At 39.6% G+C, this 19,144-nt stretch overlaps 1 protein-coding gene across 3 annotated transcripts in view; it reads right to left on the bottom strand.

Annotated features, from left to right (window-relative positions):
* mitfa (melanocyte inducing transcription factor a) overlaps positions 1-19,144 on the bottom strand; it is a 43,084-nt gene that overhangs the window by 12,791 nt on the left and 11,149 nt on the right. For all 3 annotated transcript variants that reach the window (XM_036530829.1, XM_036530830.1, XM_036530831.1), the window contains exon 2: positions 9,741-9,990. In XM_036530829.1, coding sequence (XP_036386722.1) covers positions 9,741-9,990 — 250 coding nt within the window. The remainder of the gene's footprint in view (positions 1-9,740; positions 9,991-19,144) is intronic.

Genomic DNA, 19,144 nt, shown 5'->3' with positions numbered 1-19,144 from the left:
ATAACACATATTTACATGCTACCTGATTTAACATCATTTAATCGAATAATTCCAGCTGAGACTATCTTGGATTTCTCAAAATTTCCAATGTACAGTCATCTCAGTATTACATCATACCGCTCGCACTAGCAATAACTCACACTGCTCTGCAACCTAAGCAAGGACTCACAGTGGAAATTCAAACCCCATGCTCGCTTCATTTTCTGCTGCATGAGTATGGAAAGGCCTAAATTTCATTCAGATCCAGATTTGAACTGGCATGAGTGTTTTTCATGCAAAGGTCACGCTCCACCATTGTGTTAAATAATTCATTATTGTATAATGAATATAATCTAAAATAACACATATCTGTGTTGTTCATTTCGTTTCATTTTAAGGCCACAACGGATTTCCCTTCAGGGAAAATAAAATCAATCTGATCGTTTCTTATCTTATTAATCCGGCAGTTGTTTTTCTCAGAAATGTGTGAACATCACTGTGCATGGTTCTGATTTAGCCTGAGAAAAACGTTATTGTCATTTTGGGTTTGAACTGTGGCAATTTCTTGGCAAGCCACCACCCCATCAGAACACACACACACACACACACACCCAAACCCCCATATATGCATTTCAGTTTGAAGACCAGTTACAATGTGTCAGATATATGCAAATATTTGTATCAGATGGACTTCGACATACATTGAAGAACTGACATTTACTTACATATGATATATTTTATATACGCAAAGTTTCTTGGATTAATTTTTTACTGTGCTTTTGGTTAAATATTTCCATTTAAAAAAAGATGCCCTGTTCAGCTCTGTAGCTATCCCACTATCCCTCTCAATATTCCCCTGAGACAAAAGTCAGATGAGGTAACATGACGGCCTTTGCTGTACCAAAACTGAGAGTAAAGGTTACAGGGTTGATCACATGGGGGAAAGGTTAAAAGGAGTGCACACAGAAAGCATAGCAGGCGAAAAGGAAACACACGGACTAAACTGCTGAGCACACAATAATTCCCGCTAACAAAATGTAAGTGTCACCCGTCAGGTCTAAGTGTTGTTTCATTTCAACAAGTACGGTCTGAACACTGTATTGTATTCCGCTTCCAATAAGCTAAACCCTTGAGGGTCAGTTCGGGGTCAAGGTCAAAGGATACTGCAATAAGTGAACCTAAAATAACATGACTGGGAGACACAGAATGGAAGTCTATGAAACAAGAAATCAGAGCTTTTTCCTCTTAAAACCAAGAGGAGCCTCTGTTTAGATGACCCTGCGTGTGTTTTGCTGTAGCTGCAGGGGCTGGAGTTTTTCTCCTGGTTAAAAGTAGATGGCATTGCAGAGGGAGCAAACCCGAATGACACAGGCCGCTCAGTTCAGAAGAAGAGCATGGAACAAAGACACATCTTTTTCACTGGTGAACTAGGCCTCGGGCCTCCACCAAGAGCGATTAAGAACGTTCCATCCCCGCTCTTGAAAAACAGAATAGGAAAGATTGTCCAACTTATGAGCGATTAACAAAATGCACTTGCAAACTGAGAAACAATTATGCTTATGTTTGCAGCTGCACAAATCCACAGAGCCCTTTTAAGATGTCTGATATGAGCCTAAAATGATTTCTATGAAGGGTTTTATTGATAGATGGCCTACAAACAATGCACCCCAAAAGAAGACTGATATGAAATATGTCTTAATAGAGGGTGACAAATGGTAGAATCTGTCCTATGTGCAACAAAATGTAATAAATGCTATTTAGCAAAGAGGAAATATTTACTTTCTACAAAGGATGCATTGAGCAGTAGCGGGTGGATTGCTGCTATAGCGTAGTCCAGTTCCAACCCAGCTACAGAGCTACTAGGAGTATGGATACAGCTGTAGCATGGTAACTACCGCTACAATGGAACAACCAAAACATTTCCTACCACCATGATCTGTTCACCTTGTAATTATTTTTGTATAATACTTTTCAAAAGCTCACAAACTGTATGAGATTCAATGCACCTACTTTAGGTGAACAGATCTTGGAGAACAAAAGAGTGAAATGTTCTCTGCCTGTAATGGGACATGAAGAAACAGGAATCCAATCATTCAGTTACTCCCAACATAGTGCTGGCGGCACACAGCTCAATCACCACATCACCAGAGTACACCACACAGCCTGACATTGTACAATGTACCATACCACCTCGGGTCTAAATAAGACGACTAGGACTACGCTTATGATGACAACTATTTTTAATGCCATCATCATCATCACCATCACCATCATCATCATCATCATAAGCATTTAACAGTTAACTGCAACATAATATATGCTACATGCGTCATTTATGCATTTACAACCTGGCCGCAAACTATAGCCAGGAGTAAGTTCACAGAAAGCCCTTCCAAAGTACTGTAGTGTTTCTGAGCTGCTGAACAAAGGCCTCTTTTATTAAGGCTGGTTATGACAAAGCATTAAACCCCAGGAGCCTGTTCTGCCCAAAGGAAGCACATAATGTACACAATGGCTGAGCTCTGTGCTGCCGATGTTAGTCCCGTTTGCAGTTGTACATTCGGAAGGTCATCGCAGACACCAACCGCACAAGCGAAAAATGGCAGCTTGTCCTCACATAGCACTCTATCATGCCGTCTGTCCTATCTGATGGTATTTAAAAGTCAACTGCAGAGAAAGCATTTGTTCTGGAGCCGTGTTGAAGCGAACGTTTCACAGCAACACAAGCCAGTATAATTAGTTATTATATCCAGCGTAGTTCTGAATAGGGCAAAACAGAGGGCAGGAGGACACTCCCGTCATGCTGAAACAACTTTATCCAAAGTAAATATCTGCAATGACATGCACGACCATTCACACGTTTCATAAACGAGAATAAACTGAATGTGACTAAAAACCATCAGCGTTTTCAAACTTCAGTTTCTTTTCTGTTGAGACAAAATAAATACAGAAAAGGATGTTGGCAGAGTATATATTACATAAGAGCACAATTTTTGGTAAAAGTCTGAGGGGGAATGCATTCTGTCAACAGATTTTACTGATTGATTACTTTACTCTGCCATGAGTCCATATAATTAATTTCATATGTTATCAAGTGAGGTATGAATGTTGCAGAATTCATTGAGACGAACAGAATATAATAGCACTATCGGATTGTGACACTTATTATTTAGTGCTGTCTCTGCTCTCAGCCTAACCTTTTTGTATGCACCTTTGTAAGGTGGTCTGGATAGGAGTGTGTGCTAAATGAGTGCTAAAAGTGCCAACAGCACTATTACAGAGAACGCCTGAGCTCTGTCAAACGAGCTGACATGCGTGCTACGTCTTGGTGATGTTGTAATCATCAACACTGCTAAGGATTTGACAAAAATAAAGATGCAATGTAAAAAATACAGAAATACAGAACTATCATGAATTTCAAAGCTAAACTGTTAGAGATTCTGGATTATATTCAGCGCTGCTTTCATTTCCTGTGAGTCTGTGAGATGTGGGCATTGCTCCAGGTGAACTGTAGCTGAATTGATACAAGTCAGGTTGAGCACTGAGAAGTGTTGGGGAGATAGAAACTGACCAGAAAATAAACAAAGGGCAAGCAGGGAGATATTTCACCAACTACTATTGATACTATTCGGCAGCAACATTATGTAGCACAGTGGTAAGAAGCAAGGCTTCAATTGGCTTATAAACCAATTTAATTCCCAGGTAGAGCACTGCTCTTGTAACCTTGAAAACACTATCTGCTGCACTTAACCTGGAATGATTTAGTAAATACTCTGCTGTATATAAGGATGATATGCCAAATATATAACCTGCTCTGGATAAGCATCTGCTAATCAAGCAGGGTAGAATGTGAGTTTCAAAATATCTTTTTCAAATGATGATTTCATTCATCACCCTGCCCTTGACAAAAGCGGAACCTGAACTCTGCAACCGTTGCAAATAAACTAAAGGCAGAACTGACACTACATCAATTTTTACCACATACAGTCAGGTAAAGCTTAAAAACCAAGCAAATCCCTATTTGGGGTCACCACAGGCACTAAAGTCCTTACTGCATCCCCGGCTGTGTTAATCATTGTAAGAGCCCTTTAGCCTAATCCTGCTCGCTCTGCGCTCTTCTGTTCTGCAAATCAAAGTTGCCCTGCTACTAGCTGCACACATTCAATCCAACAGTTCTCCACTCTGTTACTGTCAAGGGCTCGTGTTGTCACTGCTTGGTGTCTGAGTGAAATGAAGAGCTCTATTCAGTCTAACTGCAATGCACTTTGTCCTTACTTTACCTTTGAGAGACCTTAGAGGATAATGACTCAAAGATTCAAAGACATTTAGTCTTTAAGTTCATCAGAGGTTATGTGTTGATTTAAGCATGACTTAAGCATTCATTTAAGAGTGAGCACTGGCATGTTTAACTGTAAGACTTCAAATTTCTTGCATTTTCTACCAAAGGTTAACTTGTAAACTGCCAACATCTAGACACTTGTTAACATGCTTCATTTTAAGTCACATTTTTTTTGCCAAATGTACAGAAAGTGAAACATTATTTTTAATATAAAAAATAGCGTAAGTGAACCATTGAAGACATAGGTTTGTAATATAATTTTATGTCTTCAGCTCTGCGTAAATATGTGCATTGCTGCCTTGATGATGATGTATATTTTGTCCTCCATTCTGTGTCTGTTATGTATTTATACAAGTATATATGTAACATGTACCTACACAGAAAACTGAGCAATTTAGGACTTTATCTTTTTAAGCAAAGAGAACAATGATGTTAAACTCCCTGGATATGATCCTGCAGTCATTATTTCAAAGCACTGTGTTTTTTTTTTTCCTTAAATATGCCAAGGAATGAAAGCAGCGGGCCTAATTACAAGCATTCTTTGCTGAATTAGTGTTCAGTGTGTGGTAAAACTGTGCTTGCCTTTGTCTTGATCCCTAAACTTATCCCTTACTTATTTCTCAAAGGTTAGAGGTTATTTGGCTAATTAAGGGACCAATCAGTCTTTAGACAAACTCATCTGAGCTTAATGTTTTCACTTTTATGGTCGAGCAGCCCTGCCTGGTACCTCTAAGCTAATTTCGCCTGCCTCTATAGCTTTGTGAGGACCCCGCTAATCTAATCACAGACAGGCAGGTTGAAACGGCCCAGCGGTCCTGGCCAGACCAGTCCTTTTTGTTGGTAATTCAGACAATGAAAAATGCATTTAAGTACCTCCTGAATGACAAGAATTTCTTCAGTTTGTCACCTTTGATTCGGTCAGCATGATGGCCTCTGAAAAAAGCGGATCAAGATCTAAGGCTGTTGCAGCTTAGACAGACGTGCTTCATTTGCTGGCAGTCCACTAAACGGTTCCCAAACCAAGAGGGGTACATTAAGAAACCACAGTCCAGACCTTGTGCAGGCATATTGCATGCATGTTCTTATAATGAGCTGAAGGAGGAGATGTGTGAGCCGCACACAGTAAGCAATACAACATGTCCGGCATGGATTTCAGCTCCTCTGTAATCTTACTACTGTATGCATAGCAAGCATGATCCTGTTTTACATGATCAAATACGACCGTCATCTCACAGAGGGTTTGGTTTTGAAAATATTACACATACAGTATATCTGCGTGTTTTCCAAGATGCTCACTGTAACATATGTGTGTCATTCCAATTCGCAATATCACACATTCACTTACATAGCACCCCACATATGCTGCACATTGTATATGCCGGTTTTCTTTCACACAGCGCTTTCAATGAGTAAGGTTTGAATAAGCAATTAATTAAACACTGGCATGAGTTTGACATAATTTAACATGTATATGCTATTTGGAATTTTTGAATAAAATGGATTTTTGTGCTAACAGATAAGGGTTATTTCTTAAAGGTACTTCTTACACCTTTCATCTGTACCCTTCAAGTAAACTAAATTCACATAAAGTATTTATAAATATGTTGTTGTTTTGTAAATTAATTTAGCACTTAGAACAATATGCTTAATGGCTCATTTGTCTTAAATGAAGCAAATGCCACAAATTTTTTTCAAGTGTCACATATTCACAAAGAGGTTGAATAAACAGTATTGCTTGCATCTTTTACCAGCACAAAGTTACACCAAACAACACATTTCTTTCACCAAGGATTTACAGCAGATTAAGTGTTAAAATTTGATTATAGGTCAGTGTTCTGTTAACAGCTCAATCAAACCTAATTAATTAAAAGGAGTTAAAAAAAAAAACACCAGCATGCAGTGTGGTCCCAGGACCTGAGTTAGAAAACACCATAACTTATTCAGTGAGACTTACATGGCTGGCATATTATTCGTTTTTGCAGTTAGATATTTACGGAAGTAATTAACGTAAAATACCTTGCTGAGGAATACAGCAGCGGTCCTCCACTCAGGGTCTGAACGTGCCACCCTGTGATTAAAAAGCCCACTTACCTCACTGCAATATGCAATGACATAGGGGCCAGTGTAACAAAAAAAAATCTACTGAGCTCTGCCAAGGAACTTGTATTTACACTGGCTATTATTGCACTGAAACATTCAAAGCATTCATACTTGTTTACATTTTTTATTTACTTAGCAGACTCCATGGCTGAAGCCTACTTACACTGTGTACTTTTGACATATTACGTATTTATTCTTCTGGATACTGAGGCAATTCAGGGGAAGTACCTTGGAAGTAGTTTTCTCAAGGATAAAAGGACAGTGCCCAGCCTGAGACTCAAGCTTGCTGTCTCCTGGGTTAAGGAAACAACTGAGCATAATAATGTGTAAAAATGAACAAATAACCTGAAGTTTTCCAGGAACCAGGCAATTTTAAAACAAGTGTACTGTGAACTTGCAAGAGCTATTAGATAATTACCTCAGCATGAACTTCTTAATTTATCTATGTGACAAGGTGAAGGCAGTATTTCACAGCGAATAAGTACTATTGTACATTCAGCTAATCAATTATCTCCTTATTCAACCATGTGGACCCCAATAATTTAACTATCAATTACAGGTCCAGGAAAATTTAATTTACAGAATACACCTGCATTTCAGCTGCTAAACTTCACTCAAATTTCAATGAACAACTTTGAATAAAAAGGAAAAAAGGAAGTACAGAAAATGCATTGATTACTTTTATCACACATTTAAAATGAAATGTCAAATCAATCATTTTGAGGTTTAGTGCAATTAACTAGATTTTCATTGTATTTGATTGCATCTTAGATTGGCTTAATTAGATAAATACTTTCAGTAAATGTCATGGAGTGATAAAAGAAAACTCATCAAAAAGAGAGTGAAAAGGGGGTTACAATGAGATAGCAATGGTAATTATGCATTAAATATTCATGAGTGAGGTGACTGTAAATCAGAGATTACCATTTCTGCAGACACTGACGGAGCATATCTGTGGAAAAGACACGCTGTTCATGAAGTGTGACAACAACTGATTGACTATGGGGATCTTCGCGTTGCATTAGTTTCACTTCTTCACTTGAAAATTCCAGTTTTGCTAGCTGCCATCTCTCCTTTGAAGTCACAGCAGAAGGTTGAGAGAATCTTGTAGCTGATAATTGACTGTTGCAGACCTGCATTCTATACACTTCAACAGAAGAATACGTATGTGTGTGGAGGCAGAATTCTCCACGAAATCTGAATGCATGCAGTTATATATGATAAATCATTCATTTCTATGGTTCACTGCATGTCAGACTACATATTTTATCTCTACGAGGAGATAGCATACTTCCTTTGATGTTACTCAAGTCATATTAATCCTGCACTTCACTCACTGAGACAAGACCTGACATAGACAGTGGGTGGTCAACTACATATCTGGCCTAAGTAAGAAAAAGACCTGAGTGCACAAGCTCACTTCAGTGGACTGGAAATTCAATTATTTTGATTTGGCAATGGCATTTGGTTGATATAATTGAGGTCACTTTACATTATGCCTTGCTATTGCTATAATTCTATAAGGGCCGAGTGTTTTTCACTTTGAAGTTTAAAACCAGCAAGAAAATGTCTTCAGAATCAGTGAGTAAGAGAACTGAGTCTTTACACAGATTGGCTTGGAACCTGAACAGTACTATTTGTCATGAAAACTGTCAACAGATCCATAAAGCTACTATGCATTTAGAAGAATATCCAGTCACTGCGTTGAGGTCAACACAGAAACAGTCGTGCTAGTACATGACTTATGACACATTCTGCATTATTCAAATCAACTTAACTGAAAAGGAAAATGTGAGAAACCTCAGGAAAAAAAAACACTACAATAATCACTGATGCAAACCACAGATAAACATGGAGAAATATAGTAAGAAGTTGGGCTTATCGTACTGAAAATAAACATTTAATATTTTCAGAATCATAATAACCTCCATATTGCAACATTTCAGTTTCTGTATATTTTGTCAATACAAATACTAATAATAATTGGACACAAAGATCCTTTGTCCATGGATTTTTAGAGCTAATCATACTGTGAATAGATGTTGTCCACTAATGACGTATTCCTTAACAATAAACAGCTCGGTTTTGATTTTAAAAACAAGTATAAGGAATGAACGTCTGACCCTGAACTCAAAAAATGTTTGGTCCCTGTGGATCCTCAGACAACAAAGCAATTCTTATGATAATGCATCACCACAGAAATCAATCATCAAATAACAGGAATTCCAATTCTCAATCCATGTCCAAGCTGTGACTTATGAAAGAAATACTTTCAAAACTGAATTACCAACACTCTTGACACACCTGGTGCCTAAAATAGAACAGGTGTCAAATCTTGCACACAAAACATTACTTTTAACGTTACTTTTATGACTGCACGTGTCATACATAATCATTCTCTCTGACGTATTAGATACTTTAGCTGTGAACAGAATGTATATTTTTAAAAATCGAAAGACAAGACAAAAGTCATACACTTATTGCCGATATCCGATGGCTTATCTAATGTTTAACAAATTGAATGATGATACCTTTTAGGTTACATAAAAAAGAACAACATGTTCTAGAACATTGCAATTGTTTTTTACTATGGCAATTTCTGAACTGATCAAGAAAAAAAGAAAAAAAATGTTGAGTGTCAAACATTACATTTCAACATTCCACTTTGAATGTCAATTTCCATAAATATCCCTTGCTCTCTTAATTGTCATCTGTGAAAATGCAATTTAATGAAACAAAGCAATCCATAGACATTCTGCACACTAGAGTAATCCTTACCAGATTGAATTAGCTGGGTGTATTCTTGGGTGCAAATTCATTTTTAGAGTAATTATAACATTTTGTCTCCCCACTCAAATATGAACATATGAACAGTTTGTAGTCCACCCGACGCACAAAGAATCAAAGCAGCGAAAAGACGTCACTGTAGCTGAGCAAATAGGATTAAACTTGTCTAATGCCAAAATGCTGGAAACAGCCTGCATTAAAGAGGAATTCTCTCTGGAAAGCTAATCCCCATATGCATTTGAGCACAGTTCATTTGCTAGACTAGAATTTTTGTGCTACATTGTAGCACACTCGCTGAAATGAATCATGAAGTTTATGCTCAACAAAGTGAACAGACTCTAAAAAACCAAGAAATCACTTTAATCTTTCACCGGCCACCAACCTCCAAACCCCAAAGCAAGCACAAAACAACACAACCAAAAAGGTCCTGAATATTTTTCAAAAGAATGTCAAAACAATCCAAACCTGGATGTTTGGGCATTTGGGCAGGGCACAGACCGGTGTGGTGCTGCGGATGGCAGAAGAGTGGCTTTACCTTGAGCACTTCCATGGGTACTTGTGTGGTGGGAGTCAGGCTGGGAGGCGCGCTGACGTTGATGGCGGGGGTCTGGGCGCCGGGGGTGCGCTGCTGCTGCAGGAACTGCGAGGCTTGCTGTCTCTGCTGCTCACGCCGCTCCTGCTCCTCCAGCTGCTCCCTCATCAGCTGCTGCCGGAGCAAGATGCGTGATGTCATCGCCGACGCGCTCGACGCCGTCTTGGGGGAGCCATGCTGGTCCGGTGGATTACTGCAGCCACAGTTTGCCGAACGGCGCGCGGGAGCAGGGAGGGGGAGGACAGGAGAGGCACCGAGATCAGGACACAAACACTGGCACTGGGTAATTCAATTATTTTGAGAAGCACAGGTTTAATAAGAGGGGTGACGCCTCACAGAATGTCACCTAGAGAGACAGATCAGAGAGGAGAGCAAACCTGAGAGCAGGCAGAAAACAAGCAAATCTGAAAGAGACACAAATAAGGCATAGAGAATGGACCACAACTATTAGCACACTTTTGTGCATATACACTCCACTTGTCCATGAAACTTAAATTACTAGGTTTTTTCTGAACCCTAAAGCATTTGACAATGCGCCACATAAAGACAATGAAAAGGATCTCCACACATGAAAACAAAGATTACAGGTATGACTATGATGTCCCAACTTAACTAGCCTACAAAATCTGACTGACACAAACCTCAACACCAAATAGCAAGATACAAAAGAATCTACTGAAAAGTAAACAGACTTCCACCCACAACATGACATATTTACGTAGCTGCCGAGATATTGATCTGTTGACACCATTATCACAGAGCCAATTTCCCCTATTGAAAATATCATTTCATGTTGAGGGAAGGACTTCCAGAGTTGTTTTCCTCATTTCCTGCAAGCTTGATTGCTCAACATTCCCATTCCTATTCCCTAAGAAGATTGTTTTGCTGGGAATTGTGGAAGATTCAATCCTGAAGATTTTCACATGGTTGGAGCTCTGCCTGGCACTTTGACCTCCAAGGCTTGTTGAGTAGGGCAGGCTCCACCGTGACCTGCTTAACCCCAGACCAAGGTCCCACTTCTCAAGTGAAACACTTCTGGGCCAATGGCCATCCTTACATTAAAACCATAAGTCAACCTCATTCAAGCCTGAGCATAACTTGTCTACTACTCTGTAGCAGTGCAAGCCTTTAACAGCATTTTTAACTTTCTCACTTTCTCACAAACCTGAATCAGATTTATTGAGGGTATACAGCGCTGGAGACATACGGATGTGGAATAGCCTGCATTTCGAATAAGATTTTTCTTTCAATACACACGACCCCCCCTCCATCCCTCATTTCCCCCAGGCCCCCCGGGAAAATTTAGAGCATGATTTTCCAGACAGAATCCTCCTTTCCCAAAATAAAGAGGATGTTGCTGTGTAGAAGCTGTCGAGACAAGGCATTCCCTTAGAGTGAGCCTTTTGATAAAGCCTTCCAGCCAATGCAGCTGTGCAATAATCGTACTAATTAGCCAGCCAAGTCAAACGCAGCCTCACTCTACGGCAGTCCCTGGTATTTCCATAGATTTACAATATTGTAAGCCTTATTTAATATAATTGCATGGCCTGCACATATGACCTCCTTTACTCTAATGGAATAGGGTTCATGGACTGCCTGGGACTGAGGAGAATAGCGCAACACATCGCTTCATTCAGACTTTTAGTTTGGCAAGAAAAAAGCAAAAATTTTTCAAGTGATGAACTAGACCTTTCTATTCTTTTTGTTAATCACTTAATGATTTAGCTGAAAAATAAAAGTACATCTGGAACATACTGCCACACTATTTTGATGAATTGCAAATGGATATTCATTAACATCTGTCATGTAAAGAATAGCCCATTGAGCCATGGAGTACAGCTACTGGAATGAGGAGAGATTCAAATTTCCCCAAGTTTATGTGTCTCAGACTGCATTATGAGGTGGAGGGGAAAATAGATACAGAGGAGCCTCTAAACAGGGACCTGTGCATGCAAGACTCATAATGATGAGTCAATGTTAGGTGTTAAAGAGATTTAGGTGATTTAATGCGTTTTTTAATGACGTGCCTTGCGAACACTATTATGCATTAATTCAATCACCCTAAAGCAAGCCATTCAAAGACAGACTACCTTAGTAGAGCTGTGACAGATATGTGAGGCTATTTCTCTCAGAACAGGTTGGCCAAGAAGCACCACTCTGACTTGATTTACTGTCTGAGAAACCCTCACAGCATCTGCCTGTCAAACCAACAAGGAGGAACCAGAAAACAATACATCCTCTGATTCAGTAAGACCTGCAATGAGACCTGATGACAGAGTTATATAATGCCACAAGACTGCAAGCGGAGCCGTGACAAACTTCACACGCACAAATCAAATCAAAAGGCGGTACTAAATTGTGTGCGTGTTTTTTTTTTTTTTTTTTTTTTAAATTTAGGCACTCTGTAGGACTCGCTGAAGCATGTTTGTGAGGATCTCTTGACTGACAGTTCACTGCACTGGCAATATTAATGCTTATATCCTTAGGGAAACAAGATATAATTATAACATCAATACAATAATTCATTGCTTTTCATAATGGAATGCCTGTGTCACATGTGCTGTAATGAAATGTGGCTCTTACCAGGTGCTGATCAATTGGCCTATGTTGAATTAGCCAATATAGTCATTATAATTCCTGAGCTCTAACGCAATTGTACAGTACACAAGCACACAAAATCATTCCAGTGAATGCAGTGTTCTTGTATAGGTCTTTCCAGACAAATATTCTCAATGTTAAAGTCTACACAACTCATCCAGATTACGATAAATGGTTTTAATACATAATCCTACATTTGAGTAGCAGAATATATTAACACTCAGTCCTCAATTGACCTTATTTTGAATGTGGTTAAAAGGTCCTTAGCTACTGTGTAGAACCACAGAAGACAAGAACATTCCTTTTGGCAAACAAAATATTTTAATAACTGGAATATGTAATTGCAATAACATAAGTACTGTAGAAGGTGGCGTTAGCTGAACTCACATTAAAGTATACAACAATTAAGTAACAAGCTATATTTACATGGTCGGTATTATGTATATCTTCCGAAAGATATACATAATACCGAGGTTATACATAGACACATACCTGGATTCTGAGATGAAGTAATAAGCAATAGGCTAAGGTACCACACAGTGTAGTCACCACAGTGATGCAGCACTCTTAAATTATAAAATGTGGTACATATATAAAATTTCTGTAACTCAAACAGAAACCACAGGATGTATGATTATTTCCAAACATGACCTGTAGCGTGTGTATTATTTTCTAAAGCATAGTTTCACTTCTTTAGTTTTAGCCAAACCATGAAATGTTGTCTATTATCCTAATAGCACTCTTCTGCCAAACCATTTACTTACAAAAGAAACACAACACTGTGCAAAAATAAGACATAAAAATGCTGCCTTTTTTGGACATCAGTAATTAATCATCACTTGATGTGACACAAAAGCAAGAGGGAAATGAAGCTAAAATAACCATCCAGCAGGGGGTGCTGATGCTCATATTCAAACAGATGGTGCACCCTGTGGTATTCTGGACACTTGGACACATATGGTGATGTAAAATATGCCCACAATCCATAAGGTAGTAAGAAATCATTGAACTGGCTGCCTCATGTGAGAACAGTCCTGTAACATTTCCATGAAAGCATGTTTCCATACCACTCTGTCCAGGGACATGATTGCTGTGACCTCAGCATCATAGGCTTGCACAGGCCTAAATTTAGCCGGATATTCCTGATCCTGAGTAGAAGGAATGCAACGAATGCAACAGCAAACATGTAGCAGGTCCCTGCTGTAACGGCAAGGAAGCTGCATGGAAGGGTCACCTGCATCTGAACCCCTGTTTTGCACACACGTACAAAAGTTCCAACACCAAAAACTTGATCTGATCTGAATTGCAATCAGTGGAACTTTGGAACTCCCTGGTTGGCACCACATGCAGAAGTATTCCTTTAGAATTGCAGCACACAGGCAAGTCACTGAGACTAAGCAGAAAGCAGTTAGGCATGCTTTGGTGTGCTTTGCCTGGACACTACCTCCTGTTAGTGCACCAGTTTCCTTGCCAATGCCTGCTTAAGTCAGGAGACCCCCTATACTAAATCTACAAAGGCTCATCTGCATGAAGGCAGCAACTTTCAGGGGTCACCAAGAACACAGTGTGTCACATAACATAAATATTGAATTCACATGGACTTATGGATGGAGAAGAAGGAGCGATAACTCTTGAAAATGCAGTATGCCTGAAAGTGGTCTTGCTTAATGTGTAGCATCAACTGCAAACTATCAAATGAGTCAACGTTTCCAGAAAACATTTACAGAATACGACTGACCTTAATTCCATAGGCTTCATTTTTTACCTTTTTTTTTTTGGAAACTGAAAACAAACTGAGTCTGACACATTATTAATACACATAGGAAATGTACTTGTTCTCCATAAAAATATTAATGGCAGAGAAGTTCTCATTTCTGCAGAGGCTATATTTTTGTGACCTGAATACCTACGGCATCCACCCAGCCAAGCATGCAAGTCTGCAAACACACACTTGCACATCAGGAGAACTGTTTTCAGCATCTTTCAATGTCAACGAGTTTAACAGAACTGAAATTATGACTGAGTAACTGACAACTATTTCAAGGAGTCATTTCAACACTGCGCACAACAGCCCTATAAATAGAGAAGACCTTTCATATGGTCTAGGAGTAATTTTCCACTTCTGAGAGTGTGACCGTGGCACACCTCTTCACGCTCTCTCTATGTTAGTAAACACAATGCCTGCACAGTCCTCCGAGGCCCCTCCCATGACCTCCGACAGCTCCACCAATCAGCAACCAGGCAAGTGCGGCTATGGTCTAGCCAGGGGGCTGCGCACTCCTGACTATTCCCTTTACAGAGAACAAGGTGGATTATTGTTTTGTCCTGTTTTTTTTTTTCCTCATATATGAATCGAATAAAGATGTGAATAATGTTAGCTGTATTTCACTTCTTTAAATTCAAGTTTAAACATCATGTGAACATTACCTACATATAAAGTATATGAATCTTTCATACTAATGTGTGGCCATGGTATAACATAAAATGATAAATAAATTGAATTTTCTACATCACCAATACATCCCAAATCAGTGTCAGACCAGAATATTTCAAACCTTTAGATTCTGAGTAAAATAAACTGCATTTATAGTTTCAAATCACAAACAATGTCCTCCTTCTTACGCCTCCAATATGCATTACTTCTCATCACAATATGGGCTCTGGTTAAAGCAACAGAGGAATTTTCTGAGAAAACGACTTCAAAGAACACCCTTGTCTTGTCAGATTGATGCAGTTATGTGTCAGTTTATGGTGTGCATCAAAAATCTGCTAATTGACTGGAAGCAGCTTGCCCAGGAGGAGGGAAGTCCATAAGTCTGCGATTAATGGATCCTTCCAGGGAAAACAGCAGATCAGTACAAATATGGTCTGTTGTACTCTTAAAATGGCTGCCAGTAAGCGAGAACCTATGATAGGCTCATTGAGGTCATGAAAATGGTTGCCAGTGGGAGAGAGCCTATGGCAGATCCCTATTAAGGCTGGTCAAGGTCATAAAAATGGCTGCCATCAAGAGAAAACCTATGGCAGATCCCTACTTAGGCTTGTTAAGGTCATAAAAATGGCTGCCAGTGAGAGAGAACCCATGGCAAATCCCTACTAAGGCTTGTCAAGGTCATAAAAATGGCAGATGCGCTTGGTGTTTCCTTTGTCTGCTGGGTCCAGCCAATCTCTGCTAAGACCTGTTGCTTCAAAGACAGACAAGACTCAAGAGTCAGGACGTTCCTCTAACCAATCTTAGTGTTCAACACATGGACAATATGCAGTTTCTCCTTCTTAAGATGCTTTGCATTGACCTTAATATTGAACTTATTAAAAACTAGCGCTGATACTGTTGTAAGTCCTTCTCCTTAATGTGCTGCTGCTACAATGTCTCATCAAGTTCAACCCCAGTTGCTCAGTGGATACTCCACCATAGTCCACAGAGACCTCTAATCAGAGGTCTGCCTTGTCTGCCATCGGCTACTCTTACACTGATCTCGCTGTAACAAACATGGTGACTCTAACCATGATGCTCACAGAGGACCTGCTCTGCTTTTGACCCCTGCAAGGCAACATTCCCCTGCTGCCCTGCAGGACTCATGTGGAGCACAGAGGGAAAGTAATCTGGCCTTATTGGCTCACTTGTTTACCCCTGGGCATACACTATTTAAAGAGTAAGTTAAACTGTCCACAGTGCACACACTACACAGTCTACACATGCACAACACAGTCTACATAGCCGTACTGTCAAGAGAGTACACTACAATCTCTACACACCTCACTATACACTGAGTGACACAATCACATGTAGTAAAGCACACTCACACAACAAAAGCATAAAAACTGAAAGAAAGACACTAGTAGACACAACTGAATTGCACACTCATACACACACAGCAAACTTTTCCCTGTTATGCAAATACTTTTAGAGACATAGTAAATAAGAGTATGTTGGTATGAGTGAAAACTAACAGACATTCATCAGCAATATGATTACAATGCACCATTAGCAGGCCACTCAAACTGCACTCCAGTTTCTATTAAATTAGATCCAGTCTGAAGTGAATAGTGTTTCCTGCAGTGTGAAAGCTAGGGCTGAATGCCTAACACTGGAGAATCACTGTTCCTCTCCACAATGTTCATTAAACAAAGCACAATCCACGCGAGTATACGAGATGCAAATTACAGTATAATATGACCGTGCAGGATTCTGAGATTTCACTCTAGTCAGTGTCTGTGAATGTCAAACCAATCATTCACACAAGGAGAGAAAGTCATCAAAAGAATGCATTGAATGTATAGTATAAACAGCATTAATGTGTGTCGTTTACAGATCTGTTGTGATAAATGTTGTACGTTAGGGTTGTCAACCAGTGAACATTAATGGCCGTGAAATGCTCACTCATAATCCATGTGTGAAACATTCCACAAACAGTAATATGCATAATGGACAGCACATCATTGAGAGGAAAAGAAACGGAGATGACCAATACGTTACATTTTTCAGGCTGGGCCTGATTTCCATGGCTTCATAGCTGAGACGAATTTTGGCTAAAAATCACAGTGCGTACAAGTCCTAATGCAGACTGCTGGATAAAAAAAAAAAAAAAAAAACATATCCAGTGTTTTGCGTCTGTGTCTTACTAAATTGGCTCGCTAGATTTGAATATGACCTGCCTAGCTGGTCATACAGTGAATGATTCCAGCCAGAACAGCAGATCAACATCACTGAGAAAGGAGCCTTGTTGTACGCCGCCCTTGGTTTATCAAGGCCTGCTCAGCCTGTCCTCTCCAGTTCTAGAAGAAAACACACTTTTGCAACATACTGTAAACATTAACAACTGGTGGACTGAAACCTTCTTCTGGAGTATAGCACAAGATCCTCTGTGTAGTTAGCGCTGCTGCATTTCTACCAAATCAGGAAAAAACTGGCACCTCACAGCGAGCCATATGTTTCTAAAACAGCGGTTTTTACAGATCGGAACTGACAGCAAACTCTCTCGGTGTAAACCCACACCAGAAACTCACACCTGTCGGCAGTCATCAATCAAAGAAAATAAAAAAAAACAATGACTCTTTGAAAGAGACAGTGTGTGATTCAGTCACATAAAAGAAAAATGGCAGGTTGTCACAAGACAAGAAAACATAACTGTTACCTTAAAGACATAAAACCGGAGCGAACAGGCAGCTTCAGCTGTGACCAGCAAAAACCCCAGAGAGCTGGGGAGATTAGGCATTGTTAAATAGGTGTGCCTTTAGTAGATGATGACAAAGGGTAACATGAGTGCACAGCTCTGCTAGTTTCGGTTAGTTCATTCCACAACTGGGAGTGAAATGAGTGAGATTTCCCTTTACAAACAGAAGAACAAAAAGTAGAGGTAGGATGAACGGAACAGCTGGGTGAAATGACAGATTGAAGATAAAGAGGAGTGAGTGAGAGATGCGTAGGCAGGAACAAGTTTTTAACTAAATTTACAGCAAACGTGAATGAAAACTGCAGCAGCATATGGGTTGAGGAAGAAAACAGACATGCCAAGAAGTGGAATGTTACACTAGCTCTAAAAGATAAGGTACAGTACAACAAGGACACTCACTAAGGACAGAATTGCAGGCACTGTATCAAGATGATAAATTACCCTGTGCATGCATGTAGTGCAGCAGAATGTGTTATTTGAAAAGAACACATCTTACAACCACTGAATATAGAGCAGCAGCAAGTCAGTAGACAAACAAGAACAAGCCAAGAGTTCAGCACATTTCAAACAAATTAGTTTATATAAAACTTTGTTACTAAAGATGTATCTCCCCCCATTATTCATTTTTAATGATCAAACAGCAGTGGTGCAAGAGGTATTCCCAAACAGGGTCTCCCCAGAGGTAGGGCATCATGTGCTCAGAACTATAGTCTATCTCAAGGGTTGGTTCCTCTGCAATTCTATGTCCACCAGAGGGCACACTTTGGCTTTGCTGTTACCTTGCCTGTTGCGTTGTATGATGTATATTCACTATAGAGATCTCAGTTATCAGGTGCAACGACCTGATCATTTTTGTGTATATTGCAAGTTTGTTCAGACAAGGCATTTAAAAATGTATTAGAAACACAAGGCACTGAACGAGACCAAGTAGAAAAAACTAAGAGCAGGATAAATGCATCACCATGGTTTAAAATATTGGGTCTTCAGGAGATAGGAAACGTTAAATGTTTGCCCAACCTCAGGTTAGTCAGCTTTCGTTCTTTTTTTTCTGCTGAACAGGTTGAATTGTATTTAATTTTACCCAGGAGAAATGTAAAAAAAAATAGCTCACATTCTGCTATATTCAGCCATTTTTATTTAACTCACAGGTTAGCAGAGATTAGCCATGATTTTACTCACAGCGAATATGTACTTGTGAATGTTACTGATACCTAGCCTGCCAGACTTACAACATCGAGAAAACTGTCCTGGGGATTCGTTCACTCTTCTGCATCCTGCGCTTATATTCAATACTCAGTTTCTGATTGGTTTTTGTACCGTCAATCTCTTGGAAAGGGTGGGAATAGACACAAACTCCAGGAAATATAGCCGTTGTCACTGAACAACGGCTAAGAAAGGTCATCTTATCACGGGTGAGTAACACCCTGAGGATGAACCCTTATGTCGTAGTTTCCCAAACTCAAACAGGCTGATTCTTCTTACACTGAGAAGTCAGTATCCCACACTATGAATCTATATTCTAGGAAGAATAATTTGTACCCACTTCCTGCGGGGGAAAAAAACTTGCAGTCCTCC

This window comes from Megalops cyprinoides, chromosome 6 (assembly GCF_013368585.1).
Source record: "Megalops cyprinoides isolate fMegCyp1 chromosome 6, fMegCyp1.pri, whole genome shotgun sequence".
In the NCBI taxonomy this organism is placed as follows: domain Eukaryota; kingdom Metazoa; phylum Chordata; class Actinopteri; order Elopiformes; family Megalopidae; genus Megalops; species Megalops cyprinoides.
The sequence above is the reverse complement of the archived record's forward strand: the minus strand, read 5'-3'. Positions and strand labels throughout refer to the sequence as shown.